This window comes from Carettochelys insculpta, chromosome 6 (assembly GCF_033958435.1).
Source record: "Carettochelys insculpta isolate YL-2023 chromosome 6, ASM3395843v1, whole genome shotgun sequence".
In the NCBI taxonomy this organism is placed as follows: domain Eukaryota; kingdom Metazoa; phylum Chordata; order Testudines; family Carettochelyidae; genus Carettochelys; species Carettochelys insculpta.
The window spans coordinates 118,433,679-118,457,067 of NC_134142.1; the positions used below are offsets into that span (position 1 = coordinate 118,433,679).

At 55.6% G+C, this 23,389-nt stretch overlaps 3 protein-coding genes across 5 annotated transcripts; 2 read left to right on the plus strand and 1 right to left on the minus strand.

Annotated features, from left to right (window-relative positions):
* The first annotated feature begins 10 nt into the window (after positions 1-10).
* On the plus strand, positions 11-7,044 carry TMEM138 (transmembrane protein 138). 3 transcript variants are annotated; one of them, XR_012646058.1, is made up of 6 exons: positions 11-176; positions 1,675-1,926; positions 2,509-2,680; positions 5,903-5,978; positions 6,299-6,586; positions 6,688-7,044. XR_012646058.1 is itself a non-coding variant. In XM_074998029.1 (5 exons), exons 2-5 carry the CDS (start codon positions 1,799-1,801, stop codon positions 6,409-6,411), a joined length of 489 nt encoding a protein of 162 aa, XP_074854130.1. In that variant the 5' UTR covers positions 11-176; positions 1,675-1,798; the 3' UTR covers positions 6,412-7,044. The 3 variants fall into 3 exon arrangements, 2 of the variants coding, with proteins under 2 accessions (XP_074854130.1, XP_074854131.1); XM_074998029.1 differs by having other exon boundaries at positions 6,299-7,044; XM_074998030.1 differs by lacking the exon at positions 11-176 and adding an exon at positions 245-319 and having other exon boundaries at positions 6,299-7,044.
* Positions 7,045-11,098: 4,054 nt separating this feature from the next.
* TMEM216 (transmembrane protein 216) lies at positions 11,099-17,321 on the plus strand. Its single transcript, XM_074996024.1, has 5 exons — positions 11,099-11,155; positions 14,572-14,673; positions 15,446-15,538; positions 15,915-16,116; positions 16,643-17,321. Exons 1-5 carry the CDS (start codon positions 11,143-11,145, stop codon positions 16,656-16,658), a joined length of 426 nt encoding a protein of 141 aa, XP_074852125.1. The 5' UTR covers positions 11,099-11,142; the 3' UTR covers positions 16,659-17,321.
* Positions 17,322-17,629: 308 nt separating this feature from the next.
* LOC142015142 (fascin-like) lies at positions 17,630-23,022 on the minus strand. Its single transcript, XM_074998562.1, has 7 exons — positions 22,644-23,022; positions 20,946-21,195; positions 20,409-20,690; positions 19,535-19,653; positions 19,129-19,285; positions 18,382-18,552; positions 17,630-17,829 (listed from the first exon to the last, which is right to left on the minus strand). The coding sequence occupies exons 1-7, from the start codon at positions 22,962-22,964 to the stop codon at positions 17,630-17,632; spliced, it is 1,500 nt and encodes a 499-aa protein (XP_074854663.1). The 5' UTR covers positions 22,965-23,022.
* Between the last annotated feature and the right edge of the window lie 367 nt (positions 23,023-23,389).

The following is a 23,389-nucleotide window of genomic DNA, read 5'->3' on the forward strand; positions in this document are numbered from 1 at the left end:
TGGGAAATGGGCTCTTCGCCGTCTGGCTGCCTTCCTAGCTCAGAGGCGGTCACTCTTGCCTCCTCTCTATGATCCAAGGGGCGAGGAGGCCGTCCTGCTACGGAGCGCTTCCGGTTCCGCCGGCCGGGCCCCACTGGCTGTGCGGTCCCCATGGGGATGGAAGATGGTGGCTGGAGGTGTGTGCGGAGCTCTGCGGCTGACGGGAGGCGATCGGGCCGGTCCGCCCTAGTTATGCAGACGAGGCGCGGGAACTCTAGTGGAGAGTCGGAGTCTTCCTGGCTAGGGACTGGGGTTCGATGGGAACCACTGGGGGCTCTAAGTGAGGGTTCACTGGTGACTGGTCGGGGTGGGAATCATTGGGTGGTCCACCGGTAGGTGTCTGGGGGTCCCTGGGTGGGATGGGAACCATTGGAGTCCCCTAGGTGGGGCCAGGGGGGTCACTGGTCGGGGTGGGAACTACTGGGAGCCCCCTCAGTAGGCATCATGGGGATCCCTGGGTGGGGTGGGAAGCAATGAGGGGTCTCTAGTTGAGGTTCTGGGGGGTGGGGGTCCCCTGGTCGCGATAGGAACCATTGGGTGGCCCTTTGGTGGGAGGCATCAGAAAGCTCCTGGGTCCTGAATCCCCATGGCCCTTAATTCAGAAGAAAAGACAATTGTGAAGTCTCAGAATTGCACATCTCCCCCTGTAAATATTGGTGAGGTTTTGCCCTGGCCTTTCTGCTAACACCTGTACATGACCACATGGTACAGTAGAGCCTCGCAATGGGGATAACCCAATTTATTACCCTTGAGCTGAAGTGGTCTACTGTCTATCTGCACCACACCGCAGGGGACTGGCTTGGAATTGCATTTTCTCTTTTCTTCTGTGGAGGAATCCTTCTCTCCTCCCCATGTGTGGGTAAAACCTCATCCCCAGTGTGGCAACCTACCCCAGCTCCTATTCCTTGTCTCCTGCTCCCTGCCTTAGCGTGACCCCGAGTCCACAGGAAGGATCGTTCTCTGCCATTCTCAGACTGTGCATGACTTGCTGCAAACAGGATCACTCCATCACCCTTTGTTCAGTCCTGTGACCCTTCACACCCCACCATTGCAGCTCTCCCGTTTGCTGCCATTACCATCCCCAGCACTTTCTCTCTGTTACAGGCACCTGTAACACACCAAGATTTTTTCTCCCATTCCTCCTCCAGTGTCATATCAACCCTATCCCACCAAATGCATTCTCTCTCTCCTATCCGTGGCTTGCCATATCCCTGAGATAACCTGGGACAGACAGAACAAGAGCTCCTGAGCCCTCTGCTGTGACATACAGGTTACAGCGTGCACCTTGGGTTAGAGAATCTGTGGGAGGGCATGGGTCTGTGTGGAGCCTTTGACATCTTTCCCTGGTATGCCTGCAGCCCCTCTGTATGAGATTACCTGTCTTCTGGGTGAAGGAACTCCAAAGTTACTGCTGTGACTGGTAAGGGTATACATCTTAGCCCCCTACCCCAGAGCTTAACTGGTGGGGTAGCTGAAACTAAGAAAGTCACGTGAGTTTGGGCTCAGATAATGTCTGGAGTGGTGTGAAGCAATTTGGGGTGAGGCTGTGGCCCAAGTTGGGCTCTCTGTTGAGCTGCAGCTTCCCCCTAGGTCAGGTCCTGCTGGAGATAAACCACTTCTGACTTTCTCTTCCAGACTCCAGAGCGCAGCTGTAGGCTGTGGTGCAGGAGGTGACCCTAAGCTCCTCTCTTTCTGAGGATGAGCTGGCTCCACTCCCTGGGATGCACATGCTGAGGGCCTGCAGCCCTGGGAAAGGAAGATGCTCCGGACGAGTAACTACAGCCTGGTGCTCTCCCTGCAGTTTCTGCTGCTCATCTATGACCTCTTTGTCAACTCCTTCTCAGAGCTGCTTCGCACGGCGCCTGTCATCCAGCTGGTGCTCTTCATGTGAGGAGGCAGGGGCTAGCTCTTGGCAATGGGAGATCCAGGCTCACTTCTCTGTTTTGGGAGGGAATGAGGGCTAGTGTTTAGAGTGGACTTATTGGGAATCCAAACCCTATGTTCTTTTCTGGCTCACTGCCACTGTGGCCAAGGAAGTGGGGAGAAGGGAAATGATAGGACAGACCCTTTCGTGGAAGCACTGGGTACGAGCTGGCTTTGCTGGTGTGAGGGAGGAGAAGAAGCTACAAGGGGAGACTGCCTGGTGGCTCCATTCCCAGAGCCAGCCTGTGCTTTTGGCACTAAGCCAAATGTCTGTTACATAAAGATCTGGGGAGGAACATCTGTCTCTGCTCATTTCAATTATCAAAGCAGCAAATTACTGTACTAGGAAGGGCTGCCTGGGCCAGAGGATCTACCCAGACCTGTCTGCTTCTCCTCCAGGGGTTGGGTGCACAGTGTTGTTCCAGCACAGGCTGTGTTCCTCCCTGCGAAAGCCACTGGGCAATGCTTTTGTTGGCACGCTGGGCCCCAGGGAGAGCTGTGGTCTCTGGAAGCGACTATGCCCTCATGACATCTCTCCCTCTACAGCATCCAGGATATTGCCATCCTCTTCAACATCATCATCATCTTCCTCATGTTCTTCAACACCTTCGTCTTTCAGGCTGGCTTGGTCAACCTTCTCTTCCACAAGTTCAAAGGGACTATTGTCCTGTCAGCAGCTTACCTGGCTCTGAGCGTCGCCTTCCACGTCTGGGTCATGGTAAGGCAGGGCTTCGCTCTGGGATGACACAGAAACAGCTGTACACATCTGTTTGGATGGGTAGCCCACCGTCTTCCAGAGCAGCTAGGTCCAGGGTGCATCTAGTATAATACCCACTTCCTGTACTCCCAGAACAGCCAGCTGGCCTGATGTCCTGCCCTGTGTTGGACACTGACCCATCTGCTCAGTGCTAGCTTCCCTCTAGTATGAAGGTTTAGAGAAAGCCAGAATCCCCCATGCCCCACCAAGTCAGTGCTGCCACATCCTGTAAGCGGTGTGTCATCTTGGCTTTGAGATGGAGATCAGCTTATCCTGTGAGGGAGGAGGGCTGACCCCTGAGCCTGGAGTGCTCAGAGCTTTACTGTGGGGCCCAGCTCGTCCCTTTCAGCTCCACAGGGAGAGGCTTGGTGCTCTGTGGAACTTTTTGGTCTCATAAGGAGACAGCAAGCCACCCCTGGAGAGTTCAGGCACTGTAAGGAGAGAGGTGAGACCACAGGAAGCTCTCCTGGACATTCTCGGATTGAAGGATTCAGCCCACACTTCAGCCAAGGGGATTGAGCCTGGAGTGGAAGGGGAGAAGGGACATGAACCCATTTCTTCTTCTCTCCCTTGGCAGAGGAGCATCAGTAGGAGGGAGCTCAGCTGAGCTCTTTCCAGGCCTTCCTGCTGTCTTGTGACAGGGAGCATTGTTCCTCCCCAGCTCAGATCTTTGGGGCATGTGTACCTCCCTCCCCTCCCCCTCTCTTCTGGGGAGGATGAGCTTGGAAGAAGCCAGCCCCATCTACCAAGTATGGGGAGAGTTTCTGCTCCCCTTAGGCAACACAGACAGCTACTGCTCTTCAGGGGCCTGATCCTACACAGGTCTGCGAGCAGTCTTCTCAGCCCCTTCAAGGCGAGACCCCACTATTGAGAGCAGGACTGGGACCTCAGCACATGCCAGCATCCTGGGCCTTGTGCTCTCATGATGCCACCATGGGGAACATGGCCAAGTGGGGCAAGCCAACAATGAATGTTTATCTGGAGGGATAATTTTGGATTCAAAATACATTTGACTCCAACTCCTTGTTTGCTAGCTAGGTCCAGAGAGTGGCAGAGGTGTCGGTTCTGCCCTCTGGAGCTGTCCTGGGGCAGAGGGTTTATCACAGTGGGGAATTTGGAGGATTTCCTCCTTAAAAGGGTGGGGGGGACTGCACTGATCCATGTAGTAGGGTAGTTCATCCCCTCCAAGCAAAGCTGGGGCAACTGGACTGTTGATATCCCATTACTACCTCCCAAAGGGATGTCTGCTCCATCTAAAATGAAATCACTGCTCAGCAGAAGCCAGGCCTTGGCCAACACCCTCCTGGCAGTGGGCAGCTGGAGCTAGGGTGGCATTTGACCTGTGTCCTCAGCTGTGGTACCCATAAGAGGGCATTAGTGCAAGAGTCTTTCTCTTTGAAATGCCCCTCCTTCCTTCGCCAGCCCCCCTACCCCCACCCCAAAGCTCACCAGTCCCAATGAGGGGCTAACAGAGAAACAAATGCATCCCGGGCTGGCTCCTGTGTGGGAGCCCTATGCAGCCGGGAGGGATAGCTCTGTGGTTTGAGCATTGGCCTGCTAAACCCAGGGTTGTGAACTCAGTCCTTGAGAAGGCCGTCGAGGGGTCTGGGGCATAGGTTTACAGGGGCAGTGGCTGGAATGCCTGGCCTGGCTGGTACTTACCCTGGATAGCTCCCCAGCCTGCTTTAAAGCCTTGCTGGAATGGGTTCCCCCCAGACAAGGCTAATCATTGAGTGGGAACACGGGGTACTATCTGGGATAAATCCCCACCAGATGCTGGTGGCCGCAGCCACAGGCTTCCCACTTCCCAGCTGCTGCTGAAAGTGGGGGTGGAGAGCGCTGCTCTCCCCTGATCGTCAGGGCACCTCTTTGATCTCACCTGCTGCTCAGAGTCTATCTCTGCTACCCACTGTGACAAATCCCATTTCTCTGCTGGGGCACCTCCTTGGCTCTGAGAGCCTGGGCTGAGCAGCAGGCCGAGTCTTGTACCTGGCCCAAAGCCGCATGATGATAAACCATCGATTGCTTGGGGCTGCAGAATGGCAGTAATAAGAGCCACGGCTGTGCTGACTCTCATAACCCAACAGAGCAGGGCATTGCGGTGAGGCATTGTCAGCCAGATACCAGCTGCCTTTGCTGCCACGTGTGCAGTGCAGGCAACGTTCAGCTGTGAGCCCTCTCTGCCTTCTCGAGTAGCCACACACGGGGCTTTTGCAGCACCTCCCACAAAACTGTGAGCCACCAACATCACCCCGCGACACACTGCACAGAGTGTGACACCGGGGCACAAAGTGGGGGTAAGGGTCAAATCCTCAGAAGTATTTAGGTGCCTGGCTCCCATTGAAATCTCTAGGCGTTGAGCATCTGTGTCCTTCTGCGGAGCTGGGCCTAGATGCCTTGCCCAAAGCCACTGTTACTGAGCTGGGAACAGAACCTGGGTGTCCTGACTCCCAGCAGACCCCGTCCCTCTGAGGGGCCAATGCAGGGAACTGGGAGGGCTGCTGCCTGTCAGCTTCTCCTTGCTGGCGCTGCCCTTGAGCCCTTACTGGCCAGCGGGATTTAAAGGATTTTCTAGGATCTATGTAGAGAAGCTTGCCTAGGGCTTGGTGTTCTGTATAAATCCACTGATCTGATTAACCTTTGTGTGCTCCCAGAGCTGCTCCCTGGCACTCGTGCCCCCACTCCTAGGGAAGAGGAGGGGGCCTCTACATGCCTGGGCCCAGGAGGATGAGGAGAGGCCTGGGGTGGAGGGAGTTGTTCTTTTGGGAAAGGGTTGCTTTGAAAAATGGACCAGTACAGCAAGAATGCCTTTCTCCCCCATGGCCACTAGGGGGAGCCAGCCAACCCTGGGGGCACAGGTAGCTATTTCTCTTTGAGGATCTGGAGTAAGCAACACGGGGGAGGTGAGTGAATAGAGCAGCCCAGGGGAGAGAGGAGCAAGGAAATGGGTAAAGGCAATAAAATAATAAATAAAATATAAAATATTTTTTGTAATAAAATATAAAAAGGTGCCGGTACTCAACCAGCTCCTCTCCCCTCCCCCAAAGCTACCGGTACTCAGTACTGGCACAAAAAAATCACTGGGTAAAGGGACCCGGCATGCTGAGCTCTGTGTTGGGCTGGGCAGCTGCTCATGCAGAGGCTTCCCACACCTGATGTCCCTTCTGTCTTTATGTCCTTCAGAACCTGCGCTGGAAGAACTCCACGCGCTTTGTGTGGACGGATGGGCTGCAGGCTCTCTTTGTGTTCCAGAGGCTGGGTAAGGGACAAACTCTTCTTTCTCCAGGGAACCTCCCACAGACACACAGCCTTAGGGCAGAGCCACCAGAGGGCTACCACCTCTACCTTCTCTGCAGTCTCCCCAGGCTGGGATTGGGGTGGGTTTGATAGGCAGTGACAGCTCTTATGTTCCCATGAGCTGTAGCAACCCCTTCCCGTGGGTGCTGGCTCTCAGTGAAGCTCTGTCTGCCCTGGAGGTCCCCAGGTTGCTCTGGAGTGATCCAGCAGACAGAGAAGGAGGGTGGGAGAAAGGACATTCTGAACCAGCTTGGTGTCTCACCTTCCTTTCACTGTCCCCAGCGGCCGTGCTGTACTGCTACTTCTACAAGAGGACAGCCTTGCATCTGGGTGACCCCCGCTTCTACCAGGACTCCCTATGGCTACGCAAGGAGTTTGCTCATGTCCGCAGCTGATGGCTTCTCCTGGGACCCGTAGCCATGGCTGGTCTGTGGCTGCTCCCTGCTGGCTGGCACAGAGCCCACCCTGCCTGCGCTCTATCAGTTGTCTGAGAGTCCAGCATCGCTGCAGCCTGGTCTCACATGCCAGCCTGTGGCCTAAACAGGCTGCAGAGGTCCCATCAAGAGACAGGTAGAGACAGGTCATCTTTGCAACTGCTGCTCCACTGATTGCCTGCTTGTGGGCCCTCTTCTCTTCTTGGTACCTCACTCCACTCCACTCCCCTCTTCCAGGTCAGCCAGCTGCTCCTGCCCCCTTCTCTCTGGACTCAGCTGCACCCTCCCGAGAGTGATCAGAAGTGCCAACAGATTTGGCAGAGGACTCCTGTAACTGCAACATGGCTCCTCTTTATCCAGAAGGATCCTTCCCAGCTCTCCGCACAGCTCACTGTCTCACCGCCTGACCAATGGGGCCCTGTCAGTATTGCTCCACTCAGCCTCCGCTTTACATATATGGTGGGATGAGGTGCCAGAACTCAGCCCGTCCTAGCTGCAGAGTTAGGCCTGTGGGAGCTCTGTCCTGGGGGTAGACCCTCCTTTTGTACCTGTGTATTTTTATAAATTATGAGACAATAAATTGGCTTCATTTTCCAGAAATCCTGTGTGTGAGCATGTATGGTTTGGGTGCACCCTCCTTACCCTGTGTCTTCTACAGTACTATCCCTGGGGCATATGCCCTCTGTGTCATCTATCCCCTCCACCCAAATGCTGTTCTCTCCTGGCCTGCATTGCAGCTACAGGAGCACAGTAGCCAGGACAGACACCCTCTCTGCAGCTGCTGAGCTGCCTGTGGCGGTGTCATTCGCCAGTCATGAATCAGAGCCCTGCTGAGCTAGGCTCTGTAGTAACACAGAAAAAAGAACTGGCAACCTATGCAGTAGGCAGGTGATAATAAGGCAATACCAGTCACTTTGACCAGTGGTGTGCGTTCCAGCTGCTCAGTAGATGTTACTGAAAGAGCAACTGCTGAGCTCCTCCATCCACCTGCTGAAGGACTGAACAGGGTGCAGATCCTAGGGAAACACCAGGGCAAAGGTGTGTATGGGGAAAAGTGTTGTAACATAACACAGCCCAGGTTTCCCATGTCACCCCACCCTTGGAGGCATGGATGATGGATTCCATGGGCCCATGGAGCCCAGGCACCAGGAATATTCTTGGCCAAGGGCCTGGCTCCACCAATGTTCAAGGCTGAATATCTCCCGTGGACCCACCTGCCACTCCCATAGGGCCCCCCTGAAGTGTCCCTCAGCCACACTTGCCATCATCGGGCAATTTAAAACAGCCTGGGAGCACCCTGCATCAGGACCGATGGCAGTGCAGCAGTGGCTCCTGGCCCCTCATTCCATGCAGCTGCTGGCATATATGTCCCTGATGGGAGAGATGTCTCTGCATGCTGCCCCCTCCCCAAATGCCCCTGTGGCCAACGGGAAGTGGCAGGAATGGTGCCTGAGGGCAGAAGCACACAGTGGCCCCTCACCTAGGAGTTGATGCCAGAGAGGGTTGCTTTGGGTAAATGCTGAATCCCACCTCCACAACCCCCTCTAGGCCCCTAACTCCCTCCCAGAGCCTACACCCCTCAACCCCTGCTGCATCCCCACCCTGATCCCAGAGCCCGCATCCAAAGCCTGACTCCTCACCCACTTCTTAACCCAGACTTCCTCACAGAGTCTTCACCTCAATCCCTTGTCCCAGCCCAGAGCTTGCACCCAACACCCAAACTCCTTCCTAGAGCCTTAGGCAAGTGGGGGGCCCTGCTTGAAGGGGCAAGAACATGGAGCACTTTCTAGTCAGAGGATCTCAGCTGTATTGAAAAAACTGCCAAAGAGATGAGTTTTCAGCACCGATGTATTTCCAAATTGCCTGTTCCACAGGAAAGGGTCTCAGTGGCATCTTGTGATCAGACCAGAGGGAGCGCAGCTCCAGAGATGGAAGTAATGTGCTTCTTAATTATGACACTTATTTCTTTTTCCCCAGACAGGCTGTGGGGATACACTGAATGAAAACCACTGATTCCCAACCTTTTCACTAGCTAACCCCAAGTCACCCCCCGAAAATTGTTCACAGACCCTCCGCTCACCCCTCAAACCATTCATGGACTCCCATCAAAGTCAGTTCTAGTTGCCGTGTACGCTTCATTAAATGGACAAGGAAACCACAGCGTAAGTTTTTGGACAACAATCAATAGCATTATTGGAAGACATTTAATTTAAAAATAATGGATTGTAACTTGGCAATTTATTTAAAACTTTTTTGTATGTTTTTTTTTTTCCCACAGACCCAACTATGCTGTCTAGGGTAAGGGAATGGAGGTCACTGGTGAGCAGTAGGCATTACACTAATGCTGTGCCATGATACTGCAATGACCAGCCTTGCTGTTTGGGGGCAGCACAGGGTCCATATGAGGCTGAGGGGAGTGTGTGTCACGTAAGGCCTCCAATATTAGCCATGAATGCCCAGGTCAGAGGAGCCACTGGCAGCACTGTTACCTGTTGTGATGGCTGAAAGGAACCTTGAGAAGTCAAGTCAGTTCCCTGTCCTCACAGTGGGACTCAGCATGCCCTAGACCACTCCTGACAGGTGTCTGTCTAGCCTGCTCTTTAAAATCTAGGATGGAGAGCCACACATTTTCCTAGTATCAGAGAGGTCACCATGTTAGTCTGTATCTTTGAGAACAACAAGAAGTCCTGCATATTTTGGAGCATAAGCTATCGTGGGCAAAGACCCTCTTCATCAGATGCATGAGTGGGGGGGGGTGCATTCCAGAGGGGTATTTAAAGAGTGGGGTCCCAGTAAAAGGGAGGGCCAGAGCTGACAAGGTCTATTCAGCAAGGTGGAAATGGCCCATTATCAGTAGTATGTATCAAAAGAGGAAAAAACAAGTCAGATAGATGGGGATGTGGCCCACTGTCAAAGTCTGTATGTAGGTAGTCCGTCGTGTCCGACGATGTCATCTTGAGCTTGCACAGGCTCATCAGTTGTGGACTGGCATGTGGCTGAGGAACCCAAGCTTTGAACAGTATGGGCGTTCACAGTGGGGGCAAGGGAATTGTCCTGGCTCTGTTGGTGCGGCTGCTGCTGTTCCTTTCTTCCTCTCACGAGCATCAATGAGGCACGCACATTGTACGAGAGCACACCAACCTGTTCAGTCTTTTGCACGCTGCTCTAGCTGATCTGGTTTTAAACCAGCATGAGCAATGTTGGCCTTCACACAGTCTTTATACCTCTTGCGATTCCTTGATTCCTTTCGCCCTGGGAGAGTTCACCATAGAGGAGTTGCTTAGTGATTCTTGACTCCTCCATTCACATGACGTGCCCTGTCCAGCGAAGCTGGGCTCTCAGAATCATGGCTTCGATGCTCGTGGCTCCTGCTCTGTCCAGGACTTCCAGGTTCATATCTCTGTCCTGCCATCGAATGTGCACTATTGACCTCAGGCTGCGTGTATTGAAGCGCTTTAGCAGTTTCATATGTTTTCTGTACAAGGTCCAGGTTTCACAGCCATACAGGAGACTGGTCAGGACGACAGCCTGGTACACGTTCAGTCTAGTGGACTGTTGGATATTGTGCTGCTTCAACACTTGCACTCAGATGTCCTAGTGCCCGGCTGGCCTGGCAGATTCTGGCATTGATTTCTTTGTCAAGGGAGCCATCATTGGCTATCACACTACCCAGGTACTTGAACTCCTCTACTGTTTTTAACTCTGTTCCTTCAATAAAGATGGAAGAGGGGAGAGCAGCAGATCCTGGAGCAGGTTGAAACAGCACCTGGGTCTTCCCTAGGCTGTTGGTCACACCAAAGAGGCGAGTGGCATCAGCAAACGTGTTGATGATGAGCTGAAGATCAGATTCCTTGTGTCAGACTCTAATGGGGAGATATTAATGTCCAGGGCAGAGAAGCTGCTTTTGTAAGGGGCAAGCTGCTCCCAGTCTCTCTTTAATCCTTGGTTGATGGAGTAAAATTGCAAATAAATTGTAGCTCAGAGATTTCTTTCTCCATTTGATTTTTGAAATGTCTTTGTTTTAGGACGGCTACTGTTAAATCTGCTACTTTCCTAGGCAATTTATTCCAGTGTTTAACCACCCCCACAGGAAGTTTTTCCTAATGTTCAACCTAAACCTCCTTTGCTGCAATTTAAGTCCATTGCTTCCTGTTCTACCCTCAGAGGTTAAGGAGAATAAGTTTCTCCCCCCTTTTAGGTACACAGCTCTTTATCCCCCACGCCCGCCAGTCTGCTCCTGAGAGCACAAGTCCTCTGCTGTTGTATTGGGGGAAGGTAGGGTGCCCCAGCTCCTGCAGTCACACGCCGGCGCAGTGCCGCCAGCTGCAGGGGCAAAGGGACGGAGCTGCAGCCCCGGGAGATGTTAAACCAATCATGGGGTGTCTTTGACCGCTGAGCTCCGTGGGGCCGAGCTGGCTGCGGGGCAGGGCAGGGTGAGGGCAGGACACGCCCCCCCCCGGGACTCCTGGAGCTGGAGCTTTAGACAGAGCACCGACCCGGGGACCCGCCACCGAAGGAGAGCTCGCGCCCCGCGGCACTGCGCCCAGAACGGCCTCCAGCACCATCGAGCCGCGGCGCTGACTCGGATGGAACGGCACGCAGTGAGGGCCGCTCTAGCCGTGTACTTCCGCTTCCCCGGCCTGCGTCCCCGGAAGCGATGTCGCTGGGTGACAGTTTCCATGGAGATGGAAGATGGCGCCCAGAAGTAAGTGCGGGACTGGGATTTCTCCCCCTGCCTCGGAGCCTTCACCGAGAGTGGAGAGGTGGCATGAGGGTGGGGGAGGTTTACCACGTGACTTAGCCCTGCGGGGAAAGGCACGTGACCTCCCCGTTCCTACCCTCGGGACGGTACATCCCCATCTTCTACGGGGGGGGTGTCACGTGATCCCACGTTCCTGCCGAGACCGGGGTGGCCACGCGCCCCTCCCCCAGCTCCGGCGAGGCGGTGCCACGTGACGCAAGGACCTCCCCGCCCCGATTCGGGCGGCCACGTGCCCCTCCCACAACACGGAGGAGGGTGACCACGTGCTACTCCCCCATCCTGGGGAGAAGGGCCCTTGCTTCGACTTTTGGGAGGTGAAGGTACATGTGTCCTGCCCCCAACTCCATCCCGGCGGGGCCACCTGCCTCCCTCTGCCCCAGGGCGAGGAGGGAGCCATATGCCTCCCTCCCTGCACTCAGACCCTGTTTTCTGCTGATTGCCTCCAGAGCTTTCTCCCTGGGGTGGGGTGAGGGAGAACACAAGAACAGCCATCCTGGGTCAGACCAAAGGTCCATCTAGCCCAGTATCCTGTCTGCCGACAGTAGCCAATGCCAGGTGGCCCAGTGGAGGTGAACCGAAGATTTGTCAAGCGACTTGTCTCCTGCCATCCATCTCCTGCCTTTGACAAAAGGCTAGTCACCATACCTTACCCCTTGCTAATAGCCATCTATGGACCTTACCTCCAAACATTTATCGAGCTCTTTTTTAAACTCTGTTAAGCCGTGTCTACACGTGCACGCTACTTCGAAGTAGCGGCACTAACTTCGAAATAGCGCCTGTCACGGCTACACGCGTCGGGCGCTATTTCGAAGTTAACTTCGACGTTAGGCGGCGAGACGTCGAAGTCGCTAACCCCATGAGGGGATGGGAATAGCGCCCTACTTCGACGTTCAACGTCGAAGTAGGGACCATGTAGTCGTTGCGCATCCCGCAACTTCGAAATAGCGGGATCTGCCATGGCGGCCATCAGCTGAGGGGTTGAGAGATGCTCTCTCTCCAGGCCCTGCGGGGCTCTATGGTCACCGTGGGCAGCAGCCCTTAGCCCAGGGCTTCTGGCTGCTGCTGCGGCAGCTGGGGATCCATGCTGCAGGCACAGGGTCTGCAACCAGTTGTCGGCTCTGTGGATCTCGTGTTGTTTAGTGCAACTGTGTCTGGGAGGGGCCCTTTAAGGGAGCAGCTTGCTGTTGAGTCCGCCCTGTGACCCTGTCTGCAGCTGTGCCTGGCACCCTTATTTCGATGTGTGCTCCTTTGGCGTGTAGACGTTCCCTCGCAACGCCTATTTCGATGTGGTGCTGTGCAACGTCGATGTTGAACGTCGATGTTGCCAGCCCTGGAGGACGTGTAGACGTTATTCATCGAAATAGCCTAATAAGCTATTTCAATGTTGGCTTCACGTGTAGACGTAGCCTTAGAGTCCTGGTCTTCACAGCATCCTCTGGTAAGGAGTTCCACAGGTTGACTGTGCGCTGTGTGAAGAAAAACTTTCTTTTATTAGCTTTGCACCTGCTACCCATTAATTTCGTTTGGTGTCCCCTAGTTCTTATATTATGGGAACAAGTAAATAACTTTTGTGTATTCACTTTCTCCACACCATTCATGATTTTATATACCTCTATCATATCACACCTCAATCTCCTCTTTTCTAGGCTGAAAAGTCCCAGTCTCTCTAGCCTCTCCTCATATGGGACCGGTTCCAAACCCTTAATCATTTTACTTGACCTTTTCTGAACCTTTTCTAACACCAATATATCTTTTTTGAGGTCAGGAGACCACATCTGCATGCAGTACTCAAAATGTGGGCGTACCATAGTTTTATATAGGGGAAGTAAGATATTCTTCATCTTATTTTCTATCCCCTTTTTAATTATTCCTAACATCCTATTTGCTTTACTGACTGCCGCTGCACACTGCATGGATATTTTCAGAGAACTATCCACTGTAATTCCAAGATCCCTTTCCTGATCTGTTGTAGCTAAATTTGCCCCCACCATATTGTATGTATAATTGGGGTTATTTTTCCCAATGTGCATCACCTTACACTTACCCACATTAAATTTCATTTGCCATTTTGCTGCCCACTCACTCAGTTTGCTGAGATCTTTTTGAAGTTCTTCACAGTCTGCTTTGGTTTTGACTATCCTGAACAGTTTGGTGTCATCTGCAAACTTTGCCACTTCACTGCTTATCCCTTTCTCTTGATAACTGATAAATAAGTTGAAGAAGATTGGTCCCAGGACTGACCCTTGGGGAATGCCACTAGTTACCCCCTTCCATTGTGAAAATTTACCATTTATTCCTACCCTTTGTATCCTGTATTTTAACCAGTTCCTGATCCATAGAATCATAGAGGAGTAGGACTGGAAGGGACCTTGAGAGGCCATCGAGTCCAGCCCCCTGCCCTCATGGCAGGACCAAGCACTTTTCTCCTATCCCAAGACCACCTAATTTACATAAGAGCCTTTGGTGAGGGACCGTGTCAAAGGCTTTCTGGAAATCTAAGCATACTATGTCTACTGGATCCCCCCATCCGCATGCTTGTTAACCCCTTCAAAGAACAGATTAGTAAAACACGACTTCCCTTTACAGAAACCATGTTGACTTTTGCTCAACAAATCATGTTCCTCTACGTGTCTGACAATTTTATTCTTTACTATTGTTTCTACTAATTTGCCCGGTACTGACGTTAGACTTACCGGTCTGTAATTGCCAGGGTCTCCTCTACAGCCCTTCTTAAATATTGGTGTTATATTAGCTATCTTCCAGTCATTCGGTACCGAAGCTGATTTAAAGGATAGGTTACAAATCACTGTTAATAGTTCCGCATAATAGTTAATAGTTCTCTTCTAGGCCTGCAGGAGCTGATTTAAAAACCATCTCTCAGGAAAGTAACAGAGAGGAAGCCGTGCTAGTCTATACACTATCAAAACAAAAAGCAGTCAAGTAGCACTTTAAAGACAAGCAAAATAGTTTATTAGGTTATTATAATAAATAATAAACCTAATAAATAATAAATAAACCTAATAAATAATAAACTATTTTGCTAGTCTTTAAAGTGCTACTTGACTGCTTTTTATCTCTCAGGAAAGTGCTAGTTGCCCCAGTTCCCCAATCCAGCGAACCCCTCTCGGACACCAGATTCCCACGGCAGTAGGAACTGCACTGCCCACACACTGGGGCTGGAGGCTGGGTGTGCTGTATCTGTGCACAGTCCCAGCTGGGGCTGCTCTCCCCAAGGCACAGCGTAGGGGCGCTCCAACCTACTTTCACCGTTGGAGTTAATCTAGTTCAGGCCCCTTGGGCTTCCTCTGCCCCTTTGGGAGAAGAATGGCACTTCGCCCACTGATGTGTTCATCCCCCAGGCCGCCAGCTCTCCTCCACGCCCCTGGAGATCCTGCTCTTCCTTAATGGATGGTATTACGCCACTTACTTCCTCCTGGAGATCTTCATCTTCATCTATAAAGGTGAGTTGCCTCTGCTGCCATTCCGTCTTCCACAAGACCTCTGGGGCTCTGGAACTGCCTTGGGCAGCAGGGGCTACACTCTGGGCTGGAGCATCAGGTGCCACTGGAGACGCCCCATGGAGTGTCAGCTGACTTATTGCACCCAAGCCATTCAGCCACCCACCTGGGGGTTCCTTGCCGGGCTGCAGTTGGCGAAATGGTTAAGAGGAAGCCTTTAGCATTTGGCTGTGATGTGGGAAAGGACCAGGGACCTGGGAGATGAGCCTGTCCCTGCGCTGCATTCTGTGTCCTTGCTGGTACCTCGCTGGGGCTGCCCGCAGACTTGGGCGGCGCTAGCTCAGGGGTCAGCAACCTTTCCAAGGCAGAGTGCTGCAATTTGACTTCTTCACCTCTATGTACTGCCAGAGTGCCAGTGATACTTTTTAAAGTTGGTAGTAGTCCTACTTGCAACAGCTTCATTAATAAACAAATGAAGATGCCAAGCTTTCCCATTTAGGTGGGGTTTGGTTTCATTAGCTGGTCGTCTGTGAATCCAGAGGTGGCCTGGTTTTGAGCAAGCTCCCGGTTGCATGGGGGAGGAAGGGCAGGACGGAGTTCCCACCTCACGTGCTAATGAATATTAGTTCACGTGCCTCTCTTGGCACCCATGCCAGGGGTTGCTGACCCCTGCAATAGCTATTCACGGCCAGTTCTTCCTTAGGGGCAGTGGCACTCCAGAGAAAAGGTGTGGGGCCTTGCATTCCTTCTGAAAGAGGGGAATTTGTTTCCTCAGGGCTGCTGTTACCGTACCCCTCCGCCAACCTGGCCCTGGATCTGGTCATGCTCTTCCTATACCTTGGCATCGAAGTCACTCGGATATTTTTTGGTGAGTGTCTAGGATGAACAGCCGGCTTTGGAACACCAGGGCAAGCAGCCCCTGGGGCAGACGCCCCTGAGAGGGCTGGACTGCTACTGAGTTCAGTGCGCCACCAAGCAGGCTGCACAACTGACATTTGGTCACTGCTTGGAGATGGATCAGTGCCTAGAGCTGAAGAGCTCTTTGCCAGAGCCATATCCCTGGAGATGAAAGGCCCCTTGTCCCAGTCCCTGGCTGTCTGCCTGGGGCTGAATCAGAGCCCATGTCCTAGAGGGGAGAGGCTCTCTACCCCATCCCCCAGCAGTCTGTCTCCCTAGTCGTGCCCCTCCAGGAAGCTGGCTGCAGGGTGGGGAGCAGCTGCCTCAGGAACTGTGCCGTGTGGCAGGCTCCAAGGGGAACCTATGCCAGCGGAAGGTGCCGCTCTCCATCAGCTTGGCCCTGACGTTCCCGGCGGCAGTGATGGCGGCCTACTACCTACTGCTGCAGACCTACGCCCTGCGGCTGGAGGCCATCCTCAACGCCATCTTGCTGCTCTTCTACGCCGTTGAGCTGCTCCTGGGGCTCCTCACCCTGGCCTCCTTCTCCAGGTACCACACTCCTGCTGCTTCCGCCCTGGCAGGCAGCAGCGTGTCCATCCCTGCTGCAGGCAGGGTCTGGGGGTGCATGGTGGGGGAGGTGCAGGGATGGACAAGGAAGGTGGGCGGATCTAAGCACTGGGGCTGGGGAGACTGGACCATTGGCAGGCCAGGGAAAATGGGAGTAAGTAGGTAATGGGAAGAGTGGGGAGGGGAAAGTGGGAGAGAAGCCACAGCTGATGCCAAAGAGGAAAGCTGTGCAGGCAGCTGATGCATATGCGTGGGGGACAGGACTTCTGAGTGCCATTCCCAACTGCCCGGCCTCAGCTTCCTCTTGTGCATCCTCTCCTGATTGGCTGCCCCTTCCCCCCACAGTATGAGGACAGATTCCTATAAGGGTGAGGAAGCCAGCAGGTGATGGAGTTGCCTGGGGATGTGAGGGAATCTCCCCCAGGTCAGAGCCGTGTGCAGTGTGGACTTGCAGAGGCTGCTGAGGGTCAGGTAGTAACCGCCTGGCTCTCTCTTTATCTCCCTCGAGGCTGGACTCATACTGAGGCTGTTCCAGGCCAATCAAGGCTACACATTGCCCCAGCACCTGGGACCCAGGCCTCACCTTCCCTCCCTGCACCGCTGGTCCGATGGCAGCATCTCAACCCTTTGGAGCAGAGCTAGAGCCAGCCGCAGCCTCGTTCTGCATCAGCCTTCTCTGGGGGGTGAGCCACCGCTGGTGCGCCCAGCAACTTGGAGAGAGACCTGCATTCGCATCCCAGAGCTGGCACCATGTGAGACAGCCCTTCCTTGCGCCCAGGCATCACTCACCTCTGCAGCCATCATCCTCCCCAGCCTGCCAGATGGGGGCAGGCTGGAGGCTGTTGGGACCTGTCAGAGATCCCAGATCCCATTGCACTCCCCTAGAGAGGGGTCGAAGATTGTCTGAGTCCACAGCCGTGAGGCCAGCTGGCCTCTGGTCCAAACCACACCCCTATGGATCATGCCTGCACTGCTGTGCGCAGGGGGGTAGATACCCTGCTCCGGCCCCCGGGCCCCTCCTGTGAGCATCAGCAAGCTCCTAGCTCGTGCATGTGCAGGGCATGAGAGGGAGGGGCCTGCACCCCCTCCTCAGACTCAGCGTTTGATGCTGTAGCAGTGATTCTTGGCACTTTTTCCCTCTTTCCACATCCTTTGAATCAATACTGTTTTCCAATATATTTATTTTTCTGCTACTGCCACTGCCTTTTTGCTACAAGAGGGAGCCTGCTGCTGGTGTGCCAGCCACCACTTCAAGGCATAGGAGTGCTTCCTGCTCCAGAGCACAGTGGTCTGGCCTGGGGAAGCCCCATCAGCTCACTTCCCTCTCCCTGCACCACATCTCCTCCCCGCAGCCAGCTACAGGGGCAGACAGGACAAGCCCAGGCCGGCCTGCACTATGAGGGGGGGGTACTGGGTGAGATGAGGGCAGAGTCCCTAGAAACAGTCAGGCAGTGCTCAAGTCAGCAGAGGAGTTTATTTCAGGGGCTGGAGCCCCTCAGTAATGGAAGAGGGTGGCAGAAGCTGCATCCGAGGCCCCTGCCCACAGGCGGCCCCCAGCCTCCGCGACCAGGTATTTGTTGTTGGGAGCCTTCAGCACAAGGCAGCTGGAAGAGACAAACTGGAGGATGAAGTCACTGGGGTGATCGCCATCTGCCATGATCAGCCCATCCTTGTCCAGGCTCCAGTACTTGTTGGCTGCAGGTCACAGGGAAGGGCAGTTAGGGACCTGTGGTATATGGAGCAGGGCAAAGAGGGGAGCATATGGCCAGGGTGCCGGGGAGGCGCTGCCTCAGGCTGGCAGGGGAAGTGCTCTGGGAGATGCATGCCAGAGCTTTGCTGCATCATGGTGAGTTGCTGGGGTCAGCATGGACTCTGCCCCAGGAGGATTATGGGGGCAGCAGGGGAGTTCTTTCCTCTGAAGTGCTGGTTACTGCTCCACCTGGGCAGTGGAGGAGCTAGGAGCCTTCAGCAGTTCATTGACTGTGTACCCACTGATGGGGAAAGGTATTTTCAAACCTGGCAGGGGTATCAGCGCAACCCCCTTCCAAAGTGGGGAGGCCCTGCTCTTCCTCGGGCAAGGATACCCCAGCACCCTTGTCCCCAGCGCCTGGGCAGATACGCCATCTCCCTACACTCATGTTCCTGGTAGGGACCTGCCATCCTCTTCTCCCCTTCCCCAGTACTCCACAGCTCCTGCTATCCTCAGTCCCTTGGCATCTCCACAGCCCTGAGACCCCCTGCCCTCACCGACTCTGAAGTGGCATAAGCCAGTCTCGCTGAACATCAGGGTGCTGGCATCATAGGTCGGCCGGTTCCCATCCAGCCGCCGTGTCCCAGGGAACAGCCCCACGAAGCCGGCCTCACTCTGCAGGATCAACAGGGGCCGGTTCACCAGCAGCAGCAGGAATTCCTCCTTGCCTGAGGGCAGAGATCCCAGCAAGCAGCATTAGCCTCACAGGAGTGCGAGGCTTCAGGCCCCACAGAGGCAGAAAGGGTCAAAGCTCTGTCAAGAGTGGGTGGGATGGGGCTGCTGCTGAGAAATGTCACTTCTAGTACCTGGGATTGGCCAGGGCCCACGTGCCCTGGGACTGCTGGGAGCAGCACCCTGGACCTCCTCTACCTCACAGTTCCAGGGCAGGGATCAAGCAGAGTTCAAAGTTTCTGTGTGCCCAAAATCACCATCGCTGCTGTAGAGAGTGCCCTGCAATGGACACTCTCCAGGCAGGGCAGGCCTGGTCCCTCTGTTCCCCACTCCCCAGGGCCCTGTTCCAAGGCCAGGGCAGGCCCCCTTTGTAGCCATTTAGTGCCAGTGATCTGAACAGGTGGAAAGTGGGCTGAGGCCCCCAGCTCACATCTGGCCCATGAGCCCTGAATAGCCATATATTGTTGCTGCCACAGGGCTAGATGGGGAGCACAGGGCAGGAAGGTGAGGGGCCTCCATCCCCTTGCTAACCCCACTCCCCAGCTGGGGTAGCGACTTTGCCCTGCCCCTACCTGCCACCTCAGGAACCACCAGCAGTTGCCCATTGGGCCTAGTGGCCATGTATCTACCATCAGCTGTTCGCAGCATCACCTTCTGCGCCTGGTACTGGAGTGAGAACCAGACTCCCTTGTCCAGGGCACTGGTGCTCACCACAGCATCCTTGGGGCCCTGTGAGGAGGCAGCATTAAGGGGTGAAGATGGGGTCCCAACCCTTGCACCCGTCCCCCCCGTTCCCAGTGGGAGTGGCACCCAGCTCCAATCCTTGCAGCCAAGTTCCCCTGCCACCGCTCTGCCCTGTGCTGGCAAATGCCTGCACCCCTCTGTGCCAGTGAGGAGCTCGCCCCTTGCACCGCAGCAAGCAGCCATCTCCTCCCATTGCTTGATCCGTGCCAAGCCCCTGGCTCCAGCTATGCTCACCACCGCTAGGTAGGTGCCGGAGGAGCTGCGAAAGCAGGCCTGCTTGGTGACATCGTTCAGCAGCAGTTGGAAAATCTCCGTGTTGCCGACGGCCGAGGCGTTGGCATAGACGTCGGACCCTGTGGGCAACAGGAGATGCACAGTAACAGGGCAGGCAGTGTGGTGCCAGCCTGGAGCATCAATAACACCCTCTCCCAAGGGCCAGAGTGTGTATCACTGCTGCCCTCTGCTACCTGAAGCTGGACCTGCTCCAGTCACAGCAATTTTCCAGGCTCTGTTGGGACCATGAAGAGATCCCAGGCAGCCCACAGAATGCAGAGAAATTTAGACACACCCGCCTGAGGCTGCAGCCAGACAGCCTGAAACAACAGCTAGGAGAGGAGGTGCAGCTGATCTGATCCCTTACACCTACCATTGGTCAAGGCCAGACCCCACAGCCCGTGCTTAACGTGGGGCAGCCGAGCATGCAGAGATCTGCCCAAATGGCTCAGCCCCAAAGTCCATTTGCAATAGGCCATCTGGGGGAATATGATTTGCATATTTGTTGGAGACCAGGCGGTCTGGGTACAGAATTCATATTGTGCCAATGGTTTAGTACAGCTAACGGGCCAGACCCCATTTGTGCTAGAGGCTGTAGAGATGCATGACAGGCTCTGCCCTGCAGATCTGACTTGCACTAGCCAAACCGTGGAGAAAAGGAGGATCGTTATTTCCTGTGGGGAATAGAGGCCTGGAGAGATTGCTTAAGGCAGTGACTTAAACTAGGTTCTGCAGGGAGCCTAGTCCCAATCCAGTGCTGTAACCACTAGCTTGCTTGTGAAGCGGGTGGCACTGGCTGGGAGCAGCACCAGGCCCCCCACCCTGCCCTGCTCACCTGCCCTGCAGGAGACGTAGCGGCCCCCGGCAAAGGTGCGCAGCGACACCTGCGCCACGCTGGGCTCCAGAGCAAAGAGCTCGTCGCGCCCGGGCTTGTCCGTCTTGAAGGTCTTAACAATGCCCTCACGCCCGGTCACATATCTGCCGTCCGCGTCCCGCAGGGCCAGCAGGCCGCCCCGCAGCTCCAGGCAGTAGAGTGTTTGCGGGGACTGCTCAGCCTGCAGCGAGCCATCTGTGGCCAGCAGGGTCCCAGCCCCGGTCTGCAGCCCATACCGCTTCACTGGTGGGGCAGGGAGGCAACATTAGATAGAGGGAGTCACCCAGCACCCTGTCCTCCCACACACCTCCAGATCCTTCCCCACTCACCCCAGCACCCAGTTCCCTGCTCCCCCTCATAATCCCTCTCTTCCCCATTCCATCGGCTCCTCACGGCATCCACCACCTCCCCCCGCACGCAGATACCCCCTGTCCTTGCTCTCCAGTACGTCCCCTCAGCACCCTCACCCCCAGTAGGGTCAGTGCTGGGTGCTCCCACCTTTGAGGTCGAAGTGGAGCGTGAGGACAGCTTCAGGTCCCCAGGGCAGGTCGCGGTCGCAGCGCAGGTGCCCGGTCTGCTGGTCACAGCGCAGGTAGCGCTGCTTGCCGGGGTTCAGCAAGTGCACATTGGGGTGCTGGGCCAGCTGCAGGCTCCACTTCTCACCCTCACTCACTGTCTGGGCGAAGCAGGTAACGTTGTCCTCGGCCCCGCCCAGGTACCGCTGGGTGAGCTCGCACTGCAGGGACACCTGCCAGGAGGGGTGCCCATCAGTGCCACGGATGGCTATTCCCATCAGCAGAGCAAATAGCCAAGCAAAGAGAGGCTAGTGCCAACCCCCAGCACAGGAATGGAGGGCCCTGGTGTGCAGGAGAGAGCCTGGAAGACCCGGGTATGGTGGCACAGGGAGGTGGGAAGTCAGCACTGCCCCACCAGTCAGGCTCAGGAGCCAGAGGGCCCAGGCCGGCGGGAAGAGGACCCAGGAGAGGAGATTGATCCTGGAGGACGATCCATGTAGTCCTCTCCCACTGAGGCTGCACTGCCATATGGGTGCCCTGGTGGCACCTACGTCCTTGCCCTCTGTGGGGTCCTGCTGGATCCCCCATTTCCTTGACAAGGTGGTGGTGGGAAAGGCTCCCGGCTGGTGCATCAGGGAGGACTGAGACGAGGGTGTGTGGGCCTCAGAGCACAGCAGCACTCAGGCTGGGTCCCTCTCAGTGCTGACATGTCAGCTTGGATGTCTCCTTTCCTTTCCCTGCTCTTCCGCCCACCCATGGGCAGGACTTGCTTGAGCTCAGCACCAATGTGCCCTGGGCTCCACCTCAGCCCACCTCCAAAGTGACTCAGTCACACCCACACCCAGTGCCATGGCCCTGGTTGGTCCCGAGGCTCCCAGGCTGAAGAACCTGCTAGTTTGTCTGCCCTAGGCCCGTCAGCAGCCAGCTCCTGGGAACCATTTTGGTGGCTCCCAGCCCCAGCCAAATTCCAGTCACTGACCTGGAGGTAAAAGGTGCTTCCCCTTCCCCTGACCCCTGGGGAGTGCGCAGTCACCTTAAGGCAGGGACTTGCACTGTATAGCTGTGCAGGGGGCATTTTGGAGGGTAGGGTGGCTGGCCGGCCCCTAGTCGCTGCAAGGTAAGGATCTGAGTAGACACAGGACAACCCCCACCCCCTGCAGCCCACACTGCAAGGGGCAGAAGCCGGCGGGTGCCTGGGGGCGCCCCATGGGTCAGGGGCAGGGGCTGGAGTGGCAGTAGCAGCCAGGTGAAAGGACATGCATGGGAAGCAGGGTTTCGGATGACTCCACCTCCCCGGTGTTGCAGAGGCCCACTGATGCAGGGTGCAGCACTCCAACATGGGGGCCAGAGCAGAGCTGGCTGGACACAGCCCCGAAGTGCATCTGCCCCAGCCCAGATCAGTGCAAGGATCCTCTCTGATTCACACTGGAGCTGGGACTTGTGGGGAGCCCCCTGGCATGGACCATACACAGGCCTGTTTGCCAGGTGAGCCCCACCCAGTGTGGCTACTTCCCCAGCTGTCAGGGTGGCAGAGATAACGGGGCCCTTCTGGGAGCAGGGGCCTTGCCATTGGCAGGGTTGGGTGAGGGGCAACGCACTGGGGCAGTTGGTGGGGTGGTTCACACCCCCAGCAGGAGGGGGGGTCCAGGCTGAGGGCTGGTGCCCAGCAGAGGGTTCACACCTTGCCATCCGGGTACTGCCGCAGCAGGAAGAGGGCCCCCGGGCCCGGGCTCTCCTGGTCGCAGGTGACTTTGCCATTGGGATCGGCTGCCAGGAAGCGCTTTAGGGAGCTGAGCAGATGCAGCCTCTGCCCCCTCTCCTCATCGTGCCCCGCTGCCCCGGCGCCCTGTGGGGACACAAAGCGCAGCACCCAGACCTGGCGGGGCCGCAGCACCAAGCCCGTGGCCACCACCTGGAAGCGGAAGGGCTCAGCACTCAGGTACCGGTTGGCAGCATTGATAAGGCCGCAGGGCAGCAAAGTGGGTGTGCTGGAATCAGCCATGGAGCTCTAATCCCTCACTCCTCCCACCTGGGCCCCTCTGTGATGCTGATACTGCTCAGCCACGCCCACAACAATGAGCACCAGGCAACCACCCCCAGCACTAGCCCCTCCCACTCCACAGCTCCACCCCCACTAGTCCCTCCCACTCATCACACCTACTGCCCTACCCTATTAGCCCCCCACTCTACAGCCCCACCCCCACTAGTCCCTCCCACTCATCACACACTGCTACACTATTAGCCCCCACTCCACAGCCCCCCCCACTAGCCCCTCCCATTCATCACACCCACTGCTCTACTCTTAGCCCCTCCCACTCTACAACCCCACCCCCACTAGTCCCTCCCACTCATCACACACTGCTACGCTATTAGCCCCCCACTCTACAGCCCCACCCCCACTAGTCCCTCCCACTCATCACACACTGC

Excerpts from the sequence above, each read along its gene's own strand:
- TMEM138 (XM_074998029.1), top strand. The coding sequence starts at position 1,799 with ATGCTCCGGACGAGTAACTACAGCCTGGTGCTCTCCCTGCAGTTTCTG. Across the intron at positions 1,927-2,508 it reads ATCCAGCTGGTGCTCTTCAT|CATCCAGGATATTGCCATCC; the intron begins GTGAGGAGGCAG and ends CTCCCTCTACAG. Across the intron at positions 2,681-5,902 it reads CCTTCCACGTCTGGGTCATG|AACCTGCGCTGGAAGAACTC; the intron begins GTAAGGCAGGGC and ends TATGTCCTTCAG.
- TMEM216 (XM_074996024.1), top strand. Across the intron at positions 14,674-15,445 it reads CTTCATCTTCATCTATAAAG|GGCTGCTGTTACCGTACCCC; the intron begins GTGAGTTGCCTC and ends TTGTTTCCTCAG. Across the intron at positions 15,539-15,914 it reads AGTCACTCGGATATTTTTTG|GCTCCAAGGGGAACCTATGC; the intron begins GTGAGTGTCTAG and ends GCCGTGTGGCAG.
- LOC142015142 (XM_074998562.1), bottom strand. The coding sequence starts at position 22,964 with ATGGCTGATTCCAGCACACCCACTTTGCTGCCCTGCGGCCTTATCAAT. Across the intron at positions 21,196-22,643 it reads GGCAGTACCCGGATGGCAAG|GTGTCCCTGCAGTGCGAGCT; the intron begins GTGTGAACCCTC and ends CCCTCCTGGCAG. Across the intron at positions 19,286-19,534 it reads CCGGCACCTACCTAGCGGTG|GGCCCCAAGGATGCTGTGGT; the intron begins GTGAGCATAGCT and ends GCCTCCTCACAG.